This window comes from Leopardus geoffroyi, chromosome B1 (genome assembly GCF_018350155.1).
Source record: "Leopardus geoffroyi isolate Oge1 chromosome B1, O.geoffroyi_Oge1_pat1.0, whole genome shotgun sequence".
NCBI lineage: Eukaryota > Metazoa > Chordata > Mammalia > Carnivora > Felidae > Leopardus > Leopardus geoffroyi.
The window spans coordinates 39,125,187-39,147,748 of record NC_059327.1 but is presented as its reverse complement, the minus strand read 5'-3'; the positions used below and the strand labels follow the sequence as shown (position 1 = coordinate 39,147,748).

General features: G+C 42.2%; 1 protein-coding gene across 10 annotated transcripts in view; it reads left to right on the top strand.

Moving 5' to 3' along the window:
• The window catches only part of CSGALNACT1 (chondroitin sulfate N-acetylgalactosaminyltransferase 1), a 341,572-nt gene that overhangs the window by 243,904 nt on the left and 75,106 nt on the right, over positions 1 to 22,562 (top strand). For 9 of the 10 annotated variants that reach the window (XM_045458327.1, XM_045458353.1, XM_045458335.1 and 6 more), the window contains one exon: positions 4,391 to 5,318. In XM_045458327.1, coding sequence (XP_045314283.1) covers positions 4,688 to 5,318 — 631 coding nt within the window. In that variant the 5' untranslated portion in view covers positions 4,391 to 4,687. Of the gene's footprint in view, positions 1 to 1,746; positions 1,882 to 4,390; positions 5,319 to 22,562 lie in introns of all 10 variants that reach the window. The other variant, XM_045458401.1, reaches the window with a different exon arrangement.

The following is a 22,562-nucleotide window of genomic DNA, read 5'->3' as shown; positions in this document are numbered from 1 at the left end:
GGCAAACACAGAGCTATGAAAATCCAGAGGGAGACAATGTTGAGGGTCACACTGGAAGCTGGCCACCATGCCCTGCACAGAAGAGTTAGCCTGAAGTGGAAGAAATTACCAAGAAGCCATGTGTTTGAGTAAAGCTTACAGTGTTAGATACATTTATATCACATACACATTTTTTAGGGCATTTGGAAGCTCTCTGAATAAGAATCTGTACTTGATGCCTTTTCCATACATGTCCAGGATGGTATGTTTATCCAAGAGATATAACCTCAATTTGTGTTCTATTAGTACGGCTAATCCTTTGACCGAAGGTTAGCTTATGCCCTTGCCGTGAAAGAGCTGATTGTCTGTCCCAGAGTGGAAGAGACTCACACGGCAGCACTGGGGCTTTGGTCTACCACTTCCTGGCCCAGTAGACACTGCTTGTTTTTTCCCCCATCAACCCTTTTGGCTGTGCCTGCACACAGGGTGGGGTTTCTTGTAGAATTTATTGCCACTCCTTGAATAGTTTCCTTTATCACTCACAACGTCTGTCATTGTAGTGTATAGTGCTGCCTGACCTGGTCTCACCATGAAACCACTGTCCTTTCTGCCTCTGCTGACCCTGAATGCATTTCATCAGTGGGGCCTGTTCTGGAGTCCTTGGTGATTTATAAGCATCTTGTGGCCATTAATAGACACATCTTGGCAGGCTCTCTGTCATAGTATACAGCTTTCATGACCAAAGTGTTCACTGGACTCTGTAGAGTGAAGTTCACATACCCATCCTAATAACCACTTCTGTCCTAGTCATAGAATTTCTAATTTCCACTGACAGACATTTAAAAATGTAAGTGGTAAGAGAGGCACCTGACTGGCTCAGTTGGTAGAGCATGTGACTCTTTATCTTGGGGTGTGAGGTTGAGCCCCATATTGGCTGTAGAAATTAAAAAAATGAAATCTTAAAAAAAAAGATTAAAAAAAAATGTCAGTGGCAAGAAATCTGATGAACACAAGGATCTTCTGTGATTAAAAAAAAAAAGAATACGCATCTCTCTTCCCCCCAATATTCTAAAATTGGTTATTGACAGCACTCCAGCTTGCTCTCCACTCCTTCCCTGTTCCCATATACCCCCAAAGACTGAACTAGTCTAAAATCTGGATGCCTTTTCTAAGTTTTAAAAATAGTAGAACAATGCTGCTGTGATCACATAAAGCTATATTTTCACTGTCACCTCTAACTTGTAGTAGTCCTTGGTAATTACATGGTGCTTTCCATCTGTAGGTCTGTAAACACATGATAAATGTTAACTCTTAATTCTCCTAACACCCCTGTAGAGATAGGGAGAGATTGCAAGGTGCCTTTTAGCTCGATGCTGGGTCTGGTTTACCTACAGGTTTAGCTCAACGGTTTGGTCTGGTCTCATTGAGGTGTTCTTTCCTGTATGTGGAAGAGCTGGTGAAAGTAACATGTGCTCTTACGAATGACCTTCTGTGCTGCCAGATGAAAATGCTGAAGTCTCTGGAGAAGCAAGAAGCATAAGCCTCCTGACTTCAGGAAGCGTACACTCTGAGCCTCTACAGTTTCACCAGTTGTTACTGTTTTGATTATGGATTAGATCGCAAGAAGAGTTAGAAAACATTTTGTCTGTTAAAGGATGTAGAACTTTGTTTCTGACATGTAATATCTGCTCCTGACATTTAAAAGGAAAAATTCATCACTTCTTCTTTGGCAGTAATTTTTATGGCTTTTTGTTATTTCTTTTCAAGAGTTATTTCTTCCTAGGATCTGTTTTTTTGTCCTTTTACATCTTGAAGAGTGGAATTTCAAATAACCTTGGAATTTACACCAGTGAAATTCAAAAGCTGGGCTGGACTTCAAAAAGCTTTACAGAACCTAACAAAGTAATTATTGTACAGTTTTAAATTTCTTTAGCCATGGCTTTAATATATTGCTTCGTTAAGCAAATGATTTCAATTTATTATGCAAATGTAGCAATTATTCCATTAAAAAAACCTGTTAGAAAGATGGCCCACTTTGCTTCCGTGGCACAATAAGTAATGTTGAATGTCTCATTTTTGTTTTTTGATTTGCTTATTTTGTCTTTAATGACACCCATTTAAAGTAAAAGTCTTTAAAATGGTAGAATAACGTGATAACATGTCTTCACTCGTAATTTGATACTTGGATATAATGAGTTCATCTGAGAGATTTCATTAAAAACAGCAAGGTGCCTGAATACCAAAGCTGAGATGTTTTTAATCACGGAATTATAGTAATTATACAAATCCCAAGATTTTCATCAGACAGAAAAGGCTTCCCGGGCTAAACATGCACTTTAAACTTAGCACTAATAACTGTGTATTGTTCTAAATTATAGGAGAGAGACTCCTTGGGCCAAGGGGAATATTGGAATTGAATTTTTAAGGAAAATTGAGAAACAAACTATTTTGGTAACATAATGGTACATGTAAGAGGCACATCACAAGTGTAATAGAAGAAGAATTCTCTTTGTGCATGAGACATAGCAGGTGAATATCAGATAAAGTTAATGAGGCTGTTATTGTTTACTATATTGTCAGCATCTAGAGAATGCTAGAAGGAACATCTCTGTCTTCTCCCAGGGGTCCTGAAGTTGCTAATCGACAGGAGTCTTACTTCCAGCCAGTAAATGGGACAGACCACCAGTAAATTAGATGATTATTGACTCAGAATCTGGATTTTCTGGGTTGGATGAAGACTCTGTAAAGAATAATTTTGTCATTGTGGGAATTATTTAAAATGTCAAATTTTTATAAAATGGCCAGGACAGGGGCGCCTGGGTGGCGCAGTCGGTTAAGCGTCCGACTTCAGCCAGGTCACGATCTCGCGGTCCGTGAGTTCGAGCCCCGCGTCGGGCTCTGGGCTGATGGCTCAGAGCCTGGAGCCTGTTTCCGATTCTGTGTCTCCCTCTCTCTCTGCCCCTCCCCCGTTCATGCTCTGTCTCTCTCTGTCCCAAAAATAAATAAACGTTGAAAAAAAAATAAATAAATAAAATGGCCAGGACATAGTACCCTCAGGGAGCTTGCTTTTAAGATAAGTTATATAAAAAGATGCACCTGAGAAGATTTTATAAAAATCTCCCTAAGACAGAAAGTTTATTTGATCTATTTTCCACTTACCATTATTTCTGTCTGTTTTCTGGCTCAGATAGATGGGTAGGGGGAGATGAGCAAAGGGGATTGAGGAGGAAGGGAGAACATTGAAGCAGTGTGCTCTGGGGTGTCCACAATGGGTGGAGGAGGAAGGAAGGGAGCCTGGGGGAAATGGAGAAGGCAAGTTAGGTTGGCTTCTCGTTTGTTACAAGTGGTTTGGAGTTGAGATGCAGAGCATGTATTCAAATGGAAGGCTCTGCAATCTGTCTGGGTATTCTTGATGATCAGTCAGGACACAGAATTCCTTCTAGGGGCTGGAGCAGAGACATGCCTGGGATTTGAGTCCTGACAAGACAGGTATTTCTGGTCTCTGTTCTCCCAACCTTATCCCTTTCTATGGTAAACTTATCATCCCCTGTCTGCAAGCATGATTGGAGAGTTCGCCGGAACAATGGTCCCCAGATTCCATCTTAATATGTTATCATCCACATTTACTATTTGCATATTTCAAGCTCCAGGTTCTTCCCCACCTCCTCACTGGGGAGTTTGAAGACCATTTTGTCAGCTTTCAGCCCTGCCAAGAATGAGTGCACACAGGTGAGAGCATGTAGGCTCACCTTTTGCATCCATCAGTGCTGGGCGGGCCCTGGATGGAGAAGGCCCTGCCTGCAATTTCAGTTTCATTAAAGTTTCGCTTTTACCATTTTATTTTTTTATTATTCTTATTTTGTAATCTTTATTTAATTTTGAGAGAGAGAGAGATGGAGTGTGAGCAGGGGAGGAACAGAGAGAGGGGGAGACACAGAATCCGAAGTAGGCTCCAGTCTCTGAGCAGTCAGCACAAAGCCCGATGTGGGCTGGAACTCATTAATCTTGAGATCATGACCTGAGCTGAAGTCGGTTGCTCAACCGACTGAGCCACCCAGTCGCCCCTAGCTTTTCCCCTTTTAGCCATCAAAATAATATGTGCCACTGCGGGAAATTTATAAGATACAGAAAAATCTAGAGAAGCAAGGAAAATCACCATTAATGCTTTCACTCAGAGGGAATTCACATTTTGCCATATTTCCTTCCAGTCTTTTTCCTGCATCTTTTGTTTTTTATGTGCACTCGTCTACAAATGAGTGTATTCTGATTTAGAAACATTTAACAATATTTAATCCCCTGGCATAAACATTTTCTGTAAACCTCATGGGAAGTCTATTGAATGTTGATTGCCACAGAGAGCATAAAGACGTTACTGTCTTTTAAGAGTTATTGTCATTTGGTCTCTTCCCAGGTCCCCTCTTGTGGTCTGCTGCACGTCTGGGAGGCTATGATGGGAATGAGTGTGAAAAGCTGGAGGTTTCACCTAACTCGTTGCTCCTGCCTGGAAGATTATCCTTTAGAAGTAGGAAAAGTGCTCCACGCGGTGGCTGACTTCAAGGGACCAGACACATTGTAGAAAGAAATGGATGAAAGCAGCTTGGGGGCTCCAGACACACGCTCCCTGCGGTCTAGTCCAGGGAAGCCCTTCTGAGGCGCCCTGGCATTCTGGAATGTCGCCAGGTCTGGACGCATGGCCAATTCCTGAGTGATGATGGTTCGCCGGGGGTTGCTTGCGTGGGTGTCTCGAGTAGTGCTTTTGCTGGTGCTGCTCTGCTGCGCCGTCTCCGTCCTCTACATGCTGGCCTGCACTCCGAAGGGCGACGAGGAGCAGCTGGGGCTGCCCAGGGCCAACGGCCCCACGGGCAAGGAGGGGTACCAGGCCGCGCTGCAGGAGTGGGAGGAACAGCATCGCAACTACATCAGCAGTCTCAAGAGGCAGATCGCGCAGCTCAAGGAGGAGCTGCAGGAGAGGAGCGAGCGGCTCAAGAACGCGCAGTATCACCCCAGCGATGCTGTGGGCCTGGGGCTGGAGCAGGGCCCCCCAGAGAAAACGCAGGCGGACCTTCTGGCCTTCCTGCACTCCCAGGTGGACAAGGCGGAGGTGCACACCGGCGTCAAGCTGGCCACCGAGTATGCCGCTGTGCCTTTCGATAGCTTCACTCTGCAGAAGGTGTACCAGCTGGAGACGGGCCTGACCCGCCACCCCGAAGAGAAACCCGTGAGGAAAGACAAGCGGGATGAACTGGTGGAAGCCATTGAATCGGCCGTGGAGACCCTGAACGGCCCTGCGGATGGCAGCCCCAGTCGGCGCCCCTACTCGGCCTCGGATTTCATAGAAGGTTGGCAAGTTTGTGGATTGGGGTGGGAAGGAGAAGTAAGGGCATCTGGGTCCAGGTACCCAGGCGGGTCACCGTGGCGGGAAGCGGGCGTCTGGCTTTGGCAATGACTGGCAGAGGGTGAGCCACAGCAAAGGCACATAGTGTGGGTTTGTATTTCTCAGAGACAGCCGTTTTACTTACTTTCTCATGAAAGCCATGTTTATTGAGTGGACAGGTTTGTTGTTCCCTGGCAGAAGAAGGGAGTTCTTGTGTTCATTAGGAAGGAAGGAAGGAAGGAAGGAAGGAAGGAAGGAAGGAAGGAAGGAAGGAAAAGAAATAGAAAAAATATTGAAACCCAAACAGAGGATGATAGGCAGTTTTAATTGATCTGTTCCCTGGGCCCTTCTCCTGGAGATCTGGCCTGGGTATCAGGCCCATGAACAGAACTGCAAACATGTGGTCTATAGCACTTAACATTTGCCAGACACTGTTCTGGGAACTTTATATTTACTAATTCACTTTTTCTTCTTAATGACCCTATGAGGAGGGATGAAGATTGAGTTCAGATTAATTAAGTAAATCGCCCAAGGTTGTGCCGTTAGCCAGGATTTGAGCCTGGGAAGTCTGATTCCAGAGTCCCCATCCTTAACCACTAGCTTATATTGTACAGTCACAGCACATGAAAACTAGTGACATGAATGGCTTAGCTTTTTTTTCATGGGCACAGAACAGCCAAATATTAGTTTGTGTGTGATTGTGTCTACTTGGAGGAGAAATTGGCCTTGTCTAGTTTCTTGGAAGTTTCATTAGTATCTTCTTGCCAACTTTTCCACTGTTACTGGGGCAAAAATCAACTAATAATTTGGGAGAGGAAATAACTTCCGAGGGCATCCACCTCTCCCTCCTGTTTCTGGAGAGAATCTACTTCAACTTCTCAGACGTGTGGCTGTGTCCACTATTACCTTACTCCCAACTTTGCTTACATAACGACCCTCTCGTTGCCTGCAAGCAAGACAGAGTCGTTTAGTCATATCAAAATGGCTCTCACTGCTATGTATGCCTGTTCTCTTTGGACACTTCCCCATCTTATGATTTTTTTCCACTTTATATGTGAACCATAAACTCATGTAATTTTGGTAATCATTTTCATATACCTAGATCCAGGTAAAGAAATCTTGTACAAGATCAAGCTTTTTGGTTGTCAGGATGTTTTTGTTGTTACTCATTTATATGAGGTATGAAAAATACCTAGCACATTTGGCAGCTAGCAAGTACAAGCACATGCTGGGCACTCAGTAAGAATTCAAAATATCATGATGTCGTAGCAGCACATTTTATATCGCTTTGAAGTTTATGAAATGTTTCCACATACAATATCTTACTGGTGGACCCCGAGGGAAAGTCATAAACATCCTTAAAAAGCAAATCCTGGTTGCCACTCTCCCTGGAGAATGCCACAAGAGCTGCCCACATACAAAGCACTTTCAAAAGAACTTGGTTATAAGTTAATGCCTGCCATTTGGAATGTTGGCCCTTGTGATCTTTCATATACATTCATATTTGAAACCTCTGCTTTTCTGTGTACAGTGTCTTGATACACAAGGCCTGTTATTCTCAGTCAGCAGTGACATAAGCCCCCTACCCCTGAATTTATTTGCTTTGAGATATGGCTGACTTTCTGTTAGAGACACTGTTATCCTAGCTACCCAGTGTTGCTCGCATGTGCAGCACACAGCCTGTGTTTTAAGGCAGATCAACCCACACATACCTTCCAGATTTGGTGAAAGTCTAGTGGGCTGTTTTCTTAGGATGAGTGAATAGACACACACTTTAGATACATTTATACATATTTAACTGTCATAAGTACAATTTATTTCATTTGTTTTGTTCTTACCGCAAAAGATTGTGGTGGCAATCTTTTGTATTCTGAGGAAATAGGTAGTTTGAAAAAATCCACTAGTCCGAGAAAGCTTCAGGAAGGTCGAGTCAAAGTCTACATATGGAGCAACTTTCAAATAGTGATGTTCCAGAGTAAAGTGGGAATCCTGTTACTGTGAGAATTTCGTCACCAACTGGATGGCCCCTTGGTCAGGAGGTTGTAATTCATGATTCTAGGATCAGAGTTGTGGCTGGACTGGATTACATTTGAGGACCTTTGTAATCCTGGTTCCTGATTTTTTGATCTATACACAGTCAAGGGAAAAGAAGACAATGGAAAAGGTCTGATTTGAAATCTGTTTTCTATGAGTTAGAACAAGTGATGAGACCTTATAAGGGTGAAATAGGTCTTTGAAGTAACTTATTTGGGTTTCTAAATATAACCGTAGAGAGATTGATTTTGTGTTTGGGGTATCAGTAGTCCAGAAGTTAGAGTGATTTAGTAAAAGTCAATGGGAAAATTTTAGGTCTCCCACACTCAGTTCTAAACAAAGGTAACTGATCTGCTGAACCCGGAACGAGAATGGGGATTCTTTGTGTTTAAAGAAATAATAATAAAAACACATGAATGCTTCCAGATGATAATAGTTAGGCAAAGCTTAAAGCTACCTATGAGGCAGGTAGCATGGTGACATGAGCACGGGGAGCTGTGTGACTTTGACCAATATACTCAAGCCCCTTAAGACTCGGTTTCCTCCTCTCTCCGAAGAGACTTGGCTTAATGTCCTCCAAGGCCCTACCCAGTCCCAACCTTCTGCAACACGCAAAGCACTGCTTCAACTTCTTTTCTTCTCAGCTTTGCCAAACAACTGTCCCTGGAGGGTACTCTAACATCCACTCTCCGAGATGACGAGGACACAACACTGACCCTTTGGGAACCTTGTCTCTGAAAGAAGGAATTGAGATAGATTAGTTATCAGGTCTGACCTGACCATGGCCACCTTCTAGGGTACTGTGAAGCTTGCAGACGGAGAATACCACATTGGTGACTGTCTATGATCGATATTGATGTAATTATTTTCTGTCTCTAAAACACAGAGAGAACAGCATGTGCCTCCTCTCCCTTTCCCTAGACATTTTGTTGGCATTGATTATCACATTGGCTTCTCACATAATAGCATGGATTTTTTTTATAACTATCTGGGAAGAGAAGTAGAAAAATGTGATCAAATCCTGTGCCTTAGGATGCCTAAATGTTTATCTCCTCAAGTGAACAGAATTTTTTTTTTTGTTTGTGGCTTAGTTATTCCTTCACTATAGGATATCCAGACTCCTATTTAAGTCTTAGTGGCATAACTTTTGGCTTTGACTTCATATTTTTAAGTAGAACTTTTGGACATAAATTTGACATGGTTCCATAAAACAATTTAGCTTTCCAAATTATTCCTCTTTTATAATCCAAACTTCTGAGAATGTGAGTCTGTGTGAGGCAGTCGTGTCTACTGTCTCCATGGGTGGCTCTTCTGTCACTCTCTGCCAGCTTTTGCAGGGTTGGTGGTAGCAAGAGCAGGGTCAGATTTGTGGTGAGGTGGAGCCAAGCCGTGATCTGCAAGAAAGTGAAAATTTTGAGGGCACCTTGAGGTGCATTTAAATCAAGGGATATAGAAATTGCTATAAAACCTTAGTAGCTGCCTGTACAGTAAATCCCAACTTCCTGTGCTCAACAGCCAACCCCTCGTGCCTTCTGGGAAGCTAAGGCAAAGAGTGAAGATGCTGAGTTTTTGACTTCCATTGTTTGTGTCTCACTATAAGCTCTAAGGGATACCCTGTGACTACTTTGCTAAAGCTGGTTTGGACAAGTCAAATCCATTTCCAAGTCCTGGGTACTTGGAGAGCCAGGTGCTTGGGGCTGTGAGGACAGGAAGTGGGCTTTTTCCTCTGCATGCATTTTGGTGATATGCTTCTTTGTCAGCAACTTTGTGACTTGGGGTTGAAAAGGTAGGGCAGGCATGCTTTTTCTCTCTCTCAAAATAAATAAGTAAACTTTTTTTAAAAGTTTACATTGGGTGGGGAGCAAGTGGGAAAGGGGCAAAAAGAGAGGGAGAGGGAGAGAGAGAATCCCAAGCAGGCTCTGTGCTGTCAGCACAGAGCCCAACGCAGGGCTCAGACTCACCAACTGTGAGATCACAACCTGAGCCAAAACCAAGAGTCGGACACCCAATTGACTGAGGCACCCAGGTGCCCCTGAATAAACTTAAAAAGGTAAAGGCAGGCATTCAGATGCATTTCTGGGCCTTTTGGGGGGCATCAGGAGGTCTTGGTGCAGAAAGAAGGAGAGTTAGGGTGTAGTGGGAGGGAGATTCTGCACAGTGGGGCATCTAACCTGTGTTTGGGGTGTGGGGAGATGTGCTGGCAGACTGGACAGCAGGAGGGCTTCAGGAGCTGAGTTGGGCCTTGGTTCTCAGCCAGCATCTCTAGGGCAGTGAGGGTGTTAGAACTTAGGACAGCCCTTCTGACTGTCACCTCACTGTGCACTGGAGAGACCATGCTGGCTCACTTTTAAGTTTTGAGCAGTCCTACGTGACACTGGGTTCCTCTGTCACTCACCCTATCCTGTCTGTCCCACTTCCTACCTCAGATACCCTCATTTGTTTGCGGATGCTTTAAGGTCCTTTAAGGAGGGACAAATGCTTTTTATCCTGAAATCATAGATAAGAGGCTTGAATACAAATAAATGGTTTGAAGCTGCACTTTGAAGCAGGAATTCTTCCTGTGGTGATGGAGGGAGAGAAAGTGGACTAGCCTTGGATTCTGCCTGTGGGCAGGGGTCCAGCCTCCCAGCACGACGAGTAAAGGAGCCCCATATGAAACGAAATGCTCTGCTGTCCTAGAATATTTTGAAATTCTTAATAACTTTGGAACAGGGAGCCTATGTTTTCATTTTGCACCAGGCCCTACAAACTAGGTTGTGAGTCCCACTTCCAAGGTCGAGAGGACAGGAGGGAAACATAAAGGAAGAGGGAGATAGAATTAGTGGTGAACTGTGTAGTTGGGCGCCTTTGCTGAGGGTCAGCTCTGTTGATCTTCGGTGCGCTGGGACAGATGGAACCTCTGTGTGACATACATCCTATGTGTACAGAGTATTTTGTCACAAGACTGCAGAAACTAGAAAGGCTGCCATTTTATTATATTTTTATTGTGCCCATGCAAAGCAGTTTTGTTCCCAAGGGATTTTTTCAGAAGTTGAGGCTGTCACTGTTGTCCTGCCTTATGTTTCCCATTAAGAACAGGCTACAAGAGCACTTGTGACGATGGGGGAAGCCCAGGATGGACAAACTTGGCTTTAGTGGGAGTAGAGAGCAAAGGCTCCATGGAGAGATGGTCTGAACTGGGGCCTCAAATAAAGTGGAAAAACGTGCACTGGGGGAGACTAAAGGGTGAGGGGCCCCTTTATGTGAATGTATGGCCAGGGCTGCTGTTCAGATTTCAGCCTGCTCAGCCTCTTTGGGTAGGAAGCAGTGTTTACAAAAAGGATCTGTAGTTTTTTAACCAGACCACTGGCTTATCCCCTGATAGAGTCAAGGGTGAGGTCCTGCACTGAGGCTTAATTAACATGCATGAATAGGACACCTGCTATTTGTGCAAGATGTCCCCAGCTGTTTGGGGAGCTGGAAAAGGAGGATGAAGCTAGGTCTCCCAGCCTGCAGGAACTGATTACGTACATGGGGAGGCAAAACTCTGAGTGACTGGGTGTCCAGCAGGGTGTACTCTTGGTACTGTGGGCTTCAGAATTGGTGGCCGGATGCAAGCCAGATGGTCAGGGAAGGAGGCTGGGCCTGAGGCTGAGAAGGGGTCACCAGAGAGGGAATGAGGTAAGAGAACAGATTGGTATCATGGAGAGGGGTACCAGAAAGCTGACTGACTCCAGAATAGGAGGTCAGTGTAGAGACCAGCCTGGCCAGCATGCAGGATCCAAGAGTCACTAGCAATGGAGTTCACAAGGGTCCTGAGGGCTGGGCATAGGAGTTTAGCTCAATAGGGATCATTTGGACCTGGAGTCAGAAGGTCCATTCTTCCTAGGAGGCAGTCAGCTCAAGCTCAGCTCTTGGGTCCCAAATAGCTCCCCTTCTCTTCCTGCTTTCAGTGGTTCCCAAGTACTTAGACAATTCAGCATCTTGGAGGTCCCTGTGGTCACAGATGGGGACTGCCATGGTCTATCCCAGCTGCTCTTATGTTGGTACACTGGGCACCATGTCTGACATTTCACACACACTAGTTTACTTAATCCTCTCTTCCACCAGACAGTTGGGCATGCTCATTATATCTATTTTACCTCAAGGTCACTCATCTGGTGGGTGCTGGGGCCAAGGTTCCAGAGCTTCAGATCTTGGCTCCTCACCAGGCTGTGTCTCACCTCTGAGGTCTCTGACCCCAATACACACTCCTCTGGTCCCAGAATGATGTGGGGAAATCTTTTAAAAACATGTCCAAGGTGTCCTACACTGGTGAGTTGTATACAATTGGGAAGAAGTTTTACTAGGAAGAGAAGGAAAAACATGAGCACCTGGGGGAGACAAGCAGAAAGAGACACAGGAAGAAGCAGCTAAAGACAAATCCTTCACGTAACCGAGGGCAGAACTGGCAGTGTCCAGGAGCCTTTAGCACAAAAAATTTTATTTAAGCTGCTCAGACAGGCGCTTCTTCTCAGAATTATTACAACTTTATGGGAAAAGATTTGAAAGAGGAGAGAATATTGAATTCAAAACAACTAGTTGAAAGCCACTGAAGAGCTGTTTGGCATGCTTGTCCGTTCCTAAGAGACAGGGTTTACCTTTTTATTGTATTCTTCAAAACATATGACCTTACGTAGCCAAGTTTGGAGGACCCCATAATCTGATCCCAGCTTATCTCTTCAACTTCATTTCCTGCTGCTCTCTCCTGTCCTTCCTGCCCTACCACCGAATCCTTATTCTCTTGCTCCTGCCCTGGCACTCCTTCCCTGAGCACAGTCCTTCACCAGAAAACCCTGGGCTCCCAACCTCTCCGCCCAGATGTTCCTCTCTGAAATCTGTTCTCATTCTTCCAACTGAAGCTCCTTTTTCCCAAACTAGCCTACTGCATGGTGCTTTCTCCATCTGGTTTTATAGCTCTTCTTTAGATCAGCCTATCTTTACTGACAACTTGTAGCAACAGTTGCAGCCTGAACTGCAATTAGGGAGCCAGCTGCTGGAGCCTGAAAGTCTAACTCCACCAAGGTCTGCCTGCCTGCAGGAGGGGAGCCTGGCCTCCTGACTCTCTTTTTACCCATTGTATGTGACCTACTCCTGGAGGGCCGGAGCCACGCCCCATTCAGCTTTCAGCTCCCACCCAGTTGTAGACACTGCACCATCAGTATGTATCAAAGAAATTGCTTTAAACTTTTTGGAATAAAAGTGTATTTGAAATCCTAGGTAACCAGGGTACTCACAGATCTGCTCTGCTCTTAAAGTTCCATCGTAAATTAGGTGTTTGGATTAGGGGTATTTTCCATAGAATAATACTGTAAATAGTACTTGGGTTCCTTGGACATACCACAGATCTGATTTAAACTCCAAAATCAAACAAACTGGTGCTTGTTGGAGAGGAGGTTGGGGATGGAGTGGTGGCAAGAGGGGTAAAAGGGAGTGAGAAATAGGCTTCAAGTTTTGGAATGAGTAAGTCACGATGATGAAAAGTACAGCATAGGGAATATAGTCAATGGTATGTTTTTTTTAAGTTTATTTATCTTGAGAGAGAAAGAGAGAGAGAGAGAGAGAGAGAGAGAGAACCCGTGGGGGAGGGGCAGAGAGAGAGGGCGGGGACAGAAGATCTAAAGCAGGCTCTGTGCTAATAGCAGAGTACCCATTGTGGGGCTTGAACTCAAGAACCATGAGATCATGACCTGAGCAGAAGTTGGATGCTTAACTGACTGAGCCACCCAGGCGCCCCTAGTCAATGGTGTTTTAATAGCTTTGTATGGTGACAGATATACTTGTGAGCATAGCATAATGTGTAGACTTGTCAAATCACTGTGTTGTAAGCCTGAAGCTAACATAACAATGTGTGTGAACTATACTTCAATAAAAAAGGAAGTTACCTTCCCCAATTTTTTAAAATAAATAAATAAATAAAAACAAAATAAAAGCTAAACAAACAAACTCTAAAGAACACAAATGCCAGAGGTGGGAGATAAGCGACTATGGAGAGTACTTTAGAAAGTTATTTTAATTTTCTAGGCATTACTAGTACCTTCTCAATGTAGCACCTAATGGTAAAGTCATTTTTAAAACCTCTTTAATTTTATTTTATTTTTTATTTTATTTTTTTTTAAATTTTTTTTTTCAACATGTATTTACTTTTTGGGACAGAGAGAGACAGAGCATGAATGGGGGAGGAACAGAGAGAGAGGGAGACACAGAATCGGAAACAGGCCCCAGGCTCTGAGCCATCAGCCCAGAGCCCGACGCGGGGCTCGAACTCACGGACCGCGAGACCGTGACCCGGCTGAAGTCGGACGCTTAACCGACTGCGCCACCCAGGGGCCCCTAAAACCTCTTTAATTTTAAATATTTTAGAATTATAGAAGAGTTACAAAAATAGCAGAGAATTCCTGCATATTCCTTTTACCCGGCTTCCCCTGATGCCAACATTTTACATGATCAGGGTACAATGGTCAGAACAAGGCAAATAACATTGGTACAGGAGTAACAGCTAAATTATCCCTAGGATTTGTCTTGTTTTGTTTTTGTATTTCTTCTTCTACTTGGTTTGTATTCTCTGTACTTCTTAGATCTGTGGTTTGGTGCCTGTCATTCATTTTGGGAAATTCTGAACCAGTGTTTCTTCAAATATTTCTTTGCCCCATTCCTTCTCTTTTCTTCTGGAATTAAATTATGTGTATGTCACACTGCTTGACATTGTCTCTCACCTCTTGGATGTTCTGTTTCTTTGTTTTCATTTTTTTCTCTTTGCGTTACAGTTTGGGTAACTTTTATTGACCCGCCTCAAGTTAACTGATTCTTTCCTCAGCAGAGAGAGGGTTACTCATGAGCCCATCCAGGGCATTCTTTATCTCTATTATTGTATTTTCAAAAATTTCTACATTTCCATTTGATTCTTACAGTTTCCATCTCCCTGCTTGAAATTACCTGGTTGTACACGTTGTCCACTTTTTCCACTTGAGTGTTTAACATATTGATCATAGTTGTTTTCAGTTCCTTGTCAGATGGTTCCAGCATCTATGTCATATTTGAGTCTGCTTCTGATGATTGCTTTGTGTCTTGGGTTTTTTCCTGCCTCATAATTTTTATTGGAAGCCGGACATCTTATGTAGCTAATAGAAACTGAGGTACTGTTTATCCCTGGAAATGGCACACTTTTCCTTCTCCTAGGCCTTTAGTGTGTGTGTGTATGTGTGTGTGGGGGAAGTTAATCAAGTTAGGAGTTGGGCTGGGCTTGAGGTTTGTTGTTGCTGTGGTTACCCCAGAACACCACAGCCTTCAGATTTCTTTAGAGATACCTTGTGTTGGAGGTGGAGGTGGTTTTGCCTGAGCATTCTCTGCTCAGCCCTACAGTTTAGATCTTCCCTTTTCATCTCAGAGAAGGTCTTCTGGTATTTCTCTCCTGTCCCATCCCAGCGGTTCTGCTACTTGTTATTCAGGCTTGTTGGCTTGGCCCTGCAGGGCACTGGTGGTGGGGCGGGGTGGTCCCTGGTGTTCTGACTGAATCTTACACATGCACCATGTTCTAGGTCTTGAGGTGTTCTCCTGATCCAGCTCCAGGGGTAAGGCTTTTTACTTCTCCCTTCCCCTAGCTACAGTGCGTTTCACCAGCTCCCTGAGGGTGAGAATGTTTGTTGCCCTCTCCCCACCAATAAGCTTTTGTTCCACAGAGAGGAGGCAGCAGAGAATGATGCAGGAGGAGTTTCTTGCCCCTTCCCACATGGATACTGCCCTCTCCCCTGGGCCTGCACCACATAAACTCACTCTTTCTTTATTTCTTTCTTGCTTTCTTACTTTTCTTCCTTCCTTCCTTCCTTCCTTCCTTCCTTCCTTCCTTCCTTCCTTCCTTCCTTCCCTCCCTCCTTCCTTTCTCTTTTTTCTTCCTTTGCTAAAATTGAAGTATAATTGGTATACAATATCCTATTAGTTTCAGGTGTACATACATTACAAAACGATCCTGTCACCATAAAGTTATACAATATAATTGACTATATTCCCTATGCTATATGTTACATCCCTGTGATTTATTTATTTTATAACTGGAAGTTTGTACCTCTTAATCCCCTTCATCTATTTTGCCTGCCTCCCCACTCTGGGAGCCAATAGTTTGTTTCCTGTGTGTATGAGTATTTGTGTTTGGTTTGTTCATTTATTTTGTTTTTTAGATTCCTCATATAAGTGAAATTACATGGTATTTATCTTTCTCTGATATTTCATTTAGCATAATACCCTCTATGTCCACCTATGTTGTCAAAAATAGCAAGATTTCGTTGTATATATATTATGTATATATGCCATATTTTCTTTTTTTTTTTTTTTTAAATTTTTTTTCAACGTTTATTTATTTTTGGGACAGAGAGAGACAGAGCATGAACGGGGGAGGGGCAGAGAGAGAGGGAGACACAGAATCAGAAACAGGCTCCAGGCTCTGAGCCATCAGCCCAGAGCCTGACGCGGGGCTCAAACTCACGGACCGCGAGATCATGACCTGGCTGAAGTCGGACGCTTAACCGACTGCGCCACCCAGACGCCTAATGCCATATTTTCTTTATCTGTTCATCTATCAATAGACACGTAGGTTGTTTCCATCTTTTGGTTACTGTAAATAAGGCTGCAGTGAACATAGGGGAGCATATATATCTCTTTGGTGGTTTTATTTTCTTCAGAAGTGTAATTACTGGATTGTATGGTAGTTCTGTTTTTAATTTTTTTAGGAGCCTTCATACTGTTTTCCATGGTGGCTGCACCCATATATGTTACTACCAGGAGTGTTCAAGGGTTCCCTTTCTCTACATCCCGGCCAACACTTGTTATTTTTATCTTTTTGATAATCACCAACCTGACAGATGTGAGGTGATATCTCATTGTGGTTTTGATTTGCATTTCCCTGATGACTAGTGATACTGAAAATCTTTTCATGTGCTTGTTGGCCATCTGTATGTCTTCCTTGGAAAAATATCTGTCAGGTTCTCTGCTTATTGTTTAATCAGGTTTTTTGTTTTTTGATATTAAGTTGTATAAGTTCTTTATATATTTTGGGTATGAGCTTCTTATTGGATATATGATTTGCAAATATATTCTCCCATTCAGTAGGTTGCATTTTCATTTTGTTGATGATTTCTTTCACTGTGCAAAATCTTTTTAGTTTGATATCATCACATTTGTTTATTTTAGCCTTTGTTGCCCTTACCTGAGGAGACTGGTCCAAAAAAATATTGTTTAAGACTGATGTCAAAGAGTTTACTACCTATGTTTTCTTCTGGGAGTTTCATGTTTTAAAGGTTTTACATTCAAGTATTTAATCCATTTTGAATTTATTTTTGTACCAGGTATCAGATAATGTTCCAGTTGCATTCTTTTGCATGTAGATGTCCAGTTTTCCCAACACTATTTATTGAAGAGAATGTGTTTTCCACATTGTATATTCTTGCCTCCTTTGTCATAGATCAATTGACCATATATGTGTGGTTTATTTCTCTGCTCTCTTTTCTGTTCCATTGATCTATATGTCTGCTTTTGTGCCAGTACCACACTGTTTTGATTACTATAGATTTGTAGTATAGTTTGTAATCAGGAAGTGTGATACTTCCAGCTTTGTTCTTCTTTCTCAAGGTTGCTTTGGCTATTTGGGGTCTTTCGTGGTTCCACACATATTTTACAATTATTTGTTTTAGTTCTGTGAAAAATGCCATTGGTATTTTGATGGAGATTGCATCGAATCTGTAGATTTCTTTGGGTAGTATGGACATTTTAAAAACATTAGTTCTTCCAATCTATGAACATAGAATATATTTCCATTTATTTATGTCATCTTCAATTTTTTTCATTAATATCTTATAGTTTTCAGAATACAGATTTTTAATCTTCTGATTAAATTTATTCCCAAGTTTATTTATTCTTTCTTATTGTGTTTTTTCTTTGTTTCTCTTTCTTTTTATTTTATTTTATTTTTATTTTATTTTTTTTAATTTACATCCAAGTTAGCATATAGTGCAACAACAATTTCAGGAGTAGATTCTTTAATTTCTCTTTCTGATGGCTCTTTATTAGTGTATAGAAATGCAACTGATTTATGTATGTTAATTTTGTAATTTTACTACATTCATTTATTAGTTCTAATAGATTTTTTGGTAGAGTCTTCAGGGTTTTCTATATAAAGAATCATGTCATCTGCAATAGTAGCAATTATACTTCTTCCTTTTCAATTTGGATGCCTTTTATTTATTTTTCTTGCCTAATTTCTGTGGCTAGGACTTTCAATATGATGTAGAACAGAAGTGGTAAGAGTGGGTTTCCTTGTCTTATTCCTGGTCTTAGAGGAGAAGCTTTCCAGTTTTTACCAGAGTATGATGTTAGCTGTGGGTTTGTCATATATGGTCTTTATTATGTTGAGGTATGTTCCTTCTGTACCCATTTTGTTGAGAATTATTTTTCTGTTTATTTATTCATTTTTTATTTTTGAGAGAGAGAGAGGGAGACAGAATGTGAGCAGGGGAGGGGCAGAGAGAGAGGGAGACACAGAATCCGCAGCAGGCTCCAGGCTCTGAGCTGTCAGTACAGAGCCTGGCACGGGGCTCAAACTCACAAACCATGAGATCATGACCTGAGCCAAAGTCGACACTTAACCGACTGAACCACCCAGGTACCCCGAGAGTTATTTTTCATAAGTGGGTGTTGAATTTTGTCATATGCTTTTTCTGCATCTATTGAGATGATCATATGGTTTTTATCCTTCATTTTCTTAACATGGTATATCATATTGATTGATTTGCAAATATTGAACCTTCACTGCATCACTGGACTAAATCCCACTTGAACGATGTGTATGATCCTTTTAATGTATTATTGAATTTGCTAATATTTTGTTGAAGATTTTTGTATCTATGTTCATCAGGGATATTGGCTTATAATTTTCTTTTTTTTTTTTTTATGGTGTTCTTATCTAGTTTTGGAATCAGAGTAATGTTGGCCTCACAAAATGAGTTTGGAAGCATTCCTTCCTGTTCAGTTTTTTTTTTTTTTTTTTTTTTTTTTGTAATGATTTGAGAAGGACAGGTACTAATTATTCTTTTTTTTTTTTTTTTAATTTTTTTTCCAACGTTTATTTATTTTTGGGACAGAGAGAGACAGAGCATGAACGGGGGAGGGGCAGAGAGAGAGGGAGACAGAATCGGAAACAGGCTCCAGGCTCTGAGCCATCAGCCCAGAGCCTGACGCGGGGCTCGAACTCACAGACCGCGAGATCGTGACCTGGCTGAAGTCGGACGCTTAATCGACTGCGCCACCCAGACGCCCCTAATTATTCTTTAAATGTTTGGTAGAATTCATTTGTGAAGCCATCTGGTCCTGGACTTTTGTTTGGGGGAGTTTTTAAATTACTGATTCAGTTTCATTACTTGTAATTGGCCTATTCAGAATTTCTAGTTATTTGTGATTCAGTCTTAGAAGGTTATGTGTTTCTAGGAGTTTATCCACTTTTTCTAGGTTTTTTCAATTTTTTGGCATATAATTGTTGGTAGTAGTCTCATGATCCTTTGTATTTCTGTGGTGTCAGTTGTAACCTTCTCTTTCACTTCTGATTTTATTTATTTTGGCTATCTTTATCTTGATATGTTTATTAATTTCATCATTACAGATAACCAGCTTTTAGTTTCATTGATGATTTCTGTTTGTTTGTTTTTTAGTCTTTATTTTACTTATTTCCACTCTGATATTTATTATATCCTTCCTTCTACTGACCTTGGGCTTTGTTTGTTGTTCATATGGATACTTTAAGGCTCTGATTTTTCTTTGAGTACTCAATGCTGTTCCTGGAGAAAAAGCCTGCAAGAGAGTACAGACTTCTCCACTGTTTTGAACCCCAGTGGCTTCCCTCTTTTGCCAGTCTACTCTTAGCCTCCATCATTCTGTTAATTTCTTTTTACCAGTGTTGGTTGCATCTACCCTAATAAATGAGTGCTCAGGTTTCTTCTCCACCTGTGGGCTCCTGGCCTCTCCTTAGATTTTAGGCCAGCTGTTTATTCTGTGAACTTTGCTCTCCACTCAATCAAAAAAGTCTCGCATTTGAAATTAGTCAGCTCTGTTTTCATTATAAGTGATGCTGCTTCAAGCTCATTATATCCTGGAGTGGAAGCAGAAGTGTGAAACCACTTCTTAAAATAATTTAAAACCTATTGATTACTTCCTTTTTTCTACAAATCAGTAATCTCTCCTCAAATCTAGTTTCAACCATCATACACAATCCAACAGTTTAAAATAACTTAATTATCTTGATTTTTTGGAGTGAGAATGTTGTGATAACATCCCAAATCTGGAAATCCATTATTGGAAGATTTACTTTGAGTGAAAACCTCGAATCCTTTGATCTCTTTTCTGTGGCCAACCATCAAAGAAATGGCATTGTTGCTTAAAACCCTATCTTGTACCATATAACTATTCCTTATTTGAATTTTAATGTGTTTTAGTTTTTTTTTAAGTTTTATTTATTTATTTATTTATTTAGCACGTGAGCAAGTGGGGGAGGGGCAGAGAGAGAAGGAGAGAGAGAGAATCCCAAGCAGGCTCCTTGCTGACAGTGTAGAGCCTGATGCGGGGCTTAAAGTCACGCACTGTGAGATTATGACCTGACCTGAAACTAAGACTTGGACACTTAACTGACTGAGCCAACCAGGTGCCCCTAAATTTTAATGTTTAAGTGTTGGATACCTGGATTTTTTTCCTCAAATGTATTATCATAAGAAGTGTAATTATTCTTATTGTGACAATTTGTAACTTACAAATACACTTCCTCAAACTGGTGGTATTGAGGAACCCCAACTCACTGCCAGAGTTTGGGTGTATTATTTTCCATCCATTTCTTCCTTTTCCCTTAGTCTAGAATCCCTATTATCCTCATACTGGTGTTGAGGTCAGTCCTATGGCAACAGGATTGGGGGAGTTAATAGGGTAGTAGAGGGAATGGAAAGTTAATATCTTGTTCTCACCTCAAATACCCACAATTTTCCTGCATTTCCCCTTCCCCCTGCAGGCCTGGAGACACATTGGTGGTTGAAATGTCCACACCAGCTGCCCCATTTCTTTACACTACCCACACAAACCCTCAGCTTAGGAAATAAGCCAAGGCTTTAAAACCCCATGAGGCTATGCCTTACCTCTGAATCCTGTCATGATCCTTCCTCTGGGACTCTGTGCCAGGCAATCACCTCTGCTTCCTTCCTTCCCAGCATCTATCCTCCAGATCTGGAACCTGTGCCCTAACCAGTGACTTAGAGCTCCCTCATCTCCAGTCCTCACCTGTCCTATGGGGGAGGGATAGTCCCTTGTCCTATTCAAAATGTCATTCTGATTTTTGAAGTTATAGACATGAATGGATTTCACAGTTATGTGCTCAGGTTGATTTATATAGCACGATAAATGCTATACCACAGGCACATACTGGGTGAAAGAGGTTTTTGTGGGCTGGTGTGAGAACTTAACCACAACATGTTGTATTGTTATTGTGCCTTCTGAGTGACTTACACTTTTGAGCCTAACCTACTTGTAAATACAGGACTACCCTCTGTATTTTCTTTGCATTGTGAATGTTGCTGTCAGTGACAGCCAGTGTTTTTTTGCACTGAAAGTCAGAATCTGTCTGATTTATCCAGGGAAAGGGAGCATGTGGATGGCAGTGATGAGATTATTTTGACTGTAAGCAAGAGATAGGGTCTATGAAGTCTCTTTCCTTTCTCCCTCTGTGTCCATTGCGGTTTCTGATCAGAAGTCAGTATCCACAGAGAGATATAGCCTTGTTCTTTTTCATATTGGAAGATCTGCTAGGCCTTCTGTCCAGATGACTTTACTCTCAGTATAGGACCTGTAGGAGCTGACGTGGGAGTGGGGGAAACACCAAGAATGGTCCGTCATGGAAATGCTTGCTGAAATCCTACCTGGCTCTCTTTCTGTCCTCAGCTTGCTGTTTTTGCTGTGGACACAGATGAAGGGAAGGAATAGACCTTTCCAACCTTGGAGGGTGCTGTTTGGTTTATCAATTGGTATGGAAAATACAATTCTGAGAGATGACTTCATCTGAAGGTTTTTTAAGGGAGGATACTGATGGTAGAAAACAGAGCCAAGAGGGTATTAAATTGCAGGAGGAGGCAATTAGGTTAAGCACTACTTAAAACTTCATAGCTTGTTAAATGTAGGAACAGATGGGTAATGGGAGACAATAGACATATGCTTTGAGTTTTTTAAAGACCTGGCTATTCTGTGGTCTTCTCATTCATTGCACATGCCCTATGCATCAGGCATTGTCAGTGCTGGGGAAAGACAAAGTTACACACATAGTCCCTATCCTCTTGTGAGCCCCATGGTCTAGTGGGAGGGATTCCCACTACACAGGTGATAACAGCAGAGTCACAACCTAAACAGGTTGGACAAGTGGGAGAGAATTGGCCATAGGTTGGCATGGTAAGAAGGCATCAAAGGGAAGGCTACCCTTAAACAGGGTTGATTTTGTTCCTTTTTAAACAGGTTTTGAATGATGAGTAAGAATTGGTTCAGGCCAAGGTGTGTATGTGCTGTGGGGAGAAAAGAATTTTGGACAGCAGGAGTAACATGGGAAAAACATGGAAGCTTGTAAAAGCTTTGTCGACTCAGGGAACAACAGGTAATCAGGTAATTCTGGAGAGTTCAGCAGAAACTTGATAAGTCTGGGTGGGAAAAGAAGGCATGATGAGAGGAAGACCCAGAAGAACTAGGCAGGCCACAATTATAAAGGGTTTTATATGCTAAGGGTTTATAGTTTACCCTACAGGGCATATGGAACTACTGACTTTTTGTTTTAATTTTTTTTAATGTTTATTTATTTTTGAGAGAGAGAGAGAGACAGAGTGCGAGCAGGGGAGGGGCAGAGAGAGAGAGGAAGACACAGAATCCGAAGCAGACTCCAGGCTCTGAGCTGTCAACACAGAGCCCAATGCGGGGCTCGAAGTCACAAACCATGAGATCATGACCTGAGCTGAAGTTGGATGCTTAACCGACTGAATCACTCAGGCACCCTGGCACTATTGTCTTTTTAAAAAAATTTTTTTAATGTTTATTTATTTTTGAGACAGAGAGAGACAGAGCATGAACAGGGGAGGGTCCGAAAGAGAGGGAGACACAG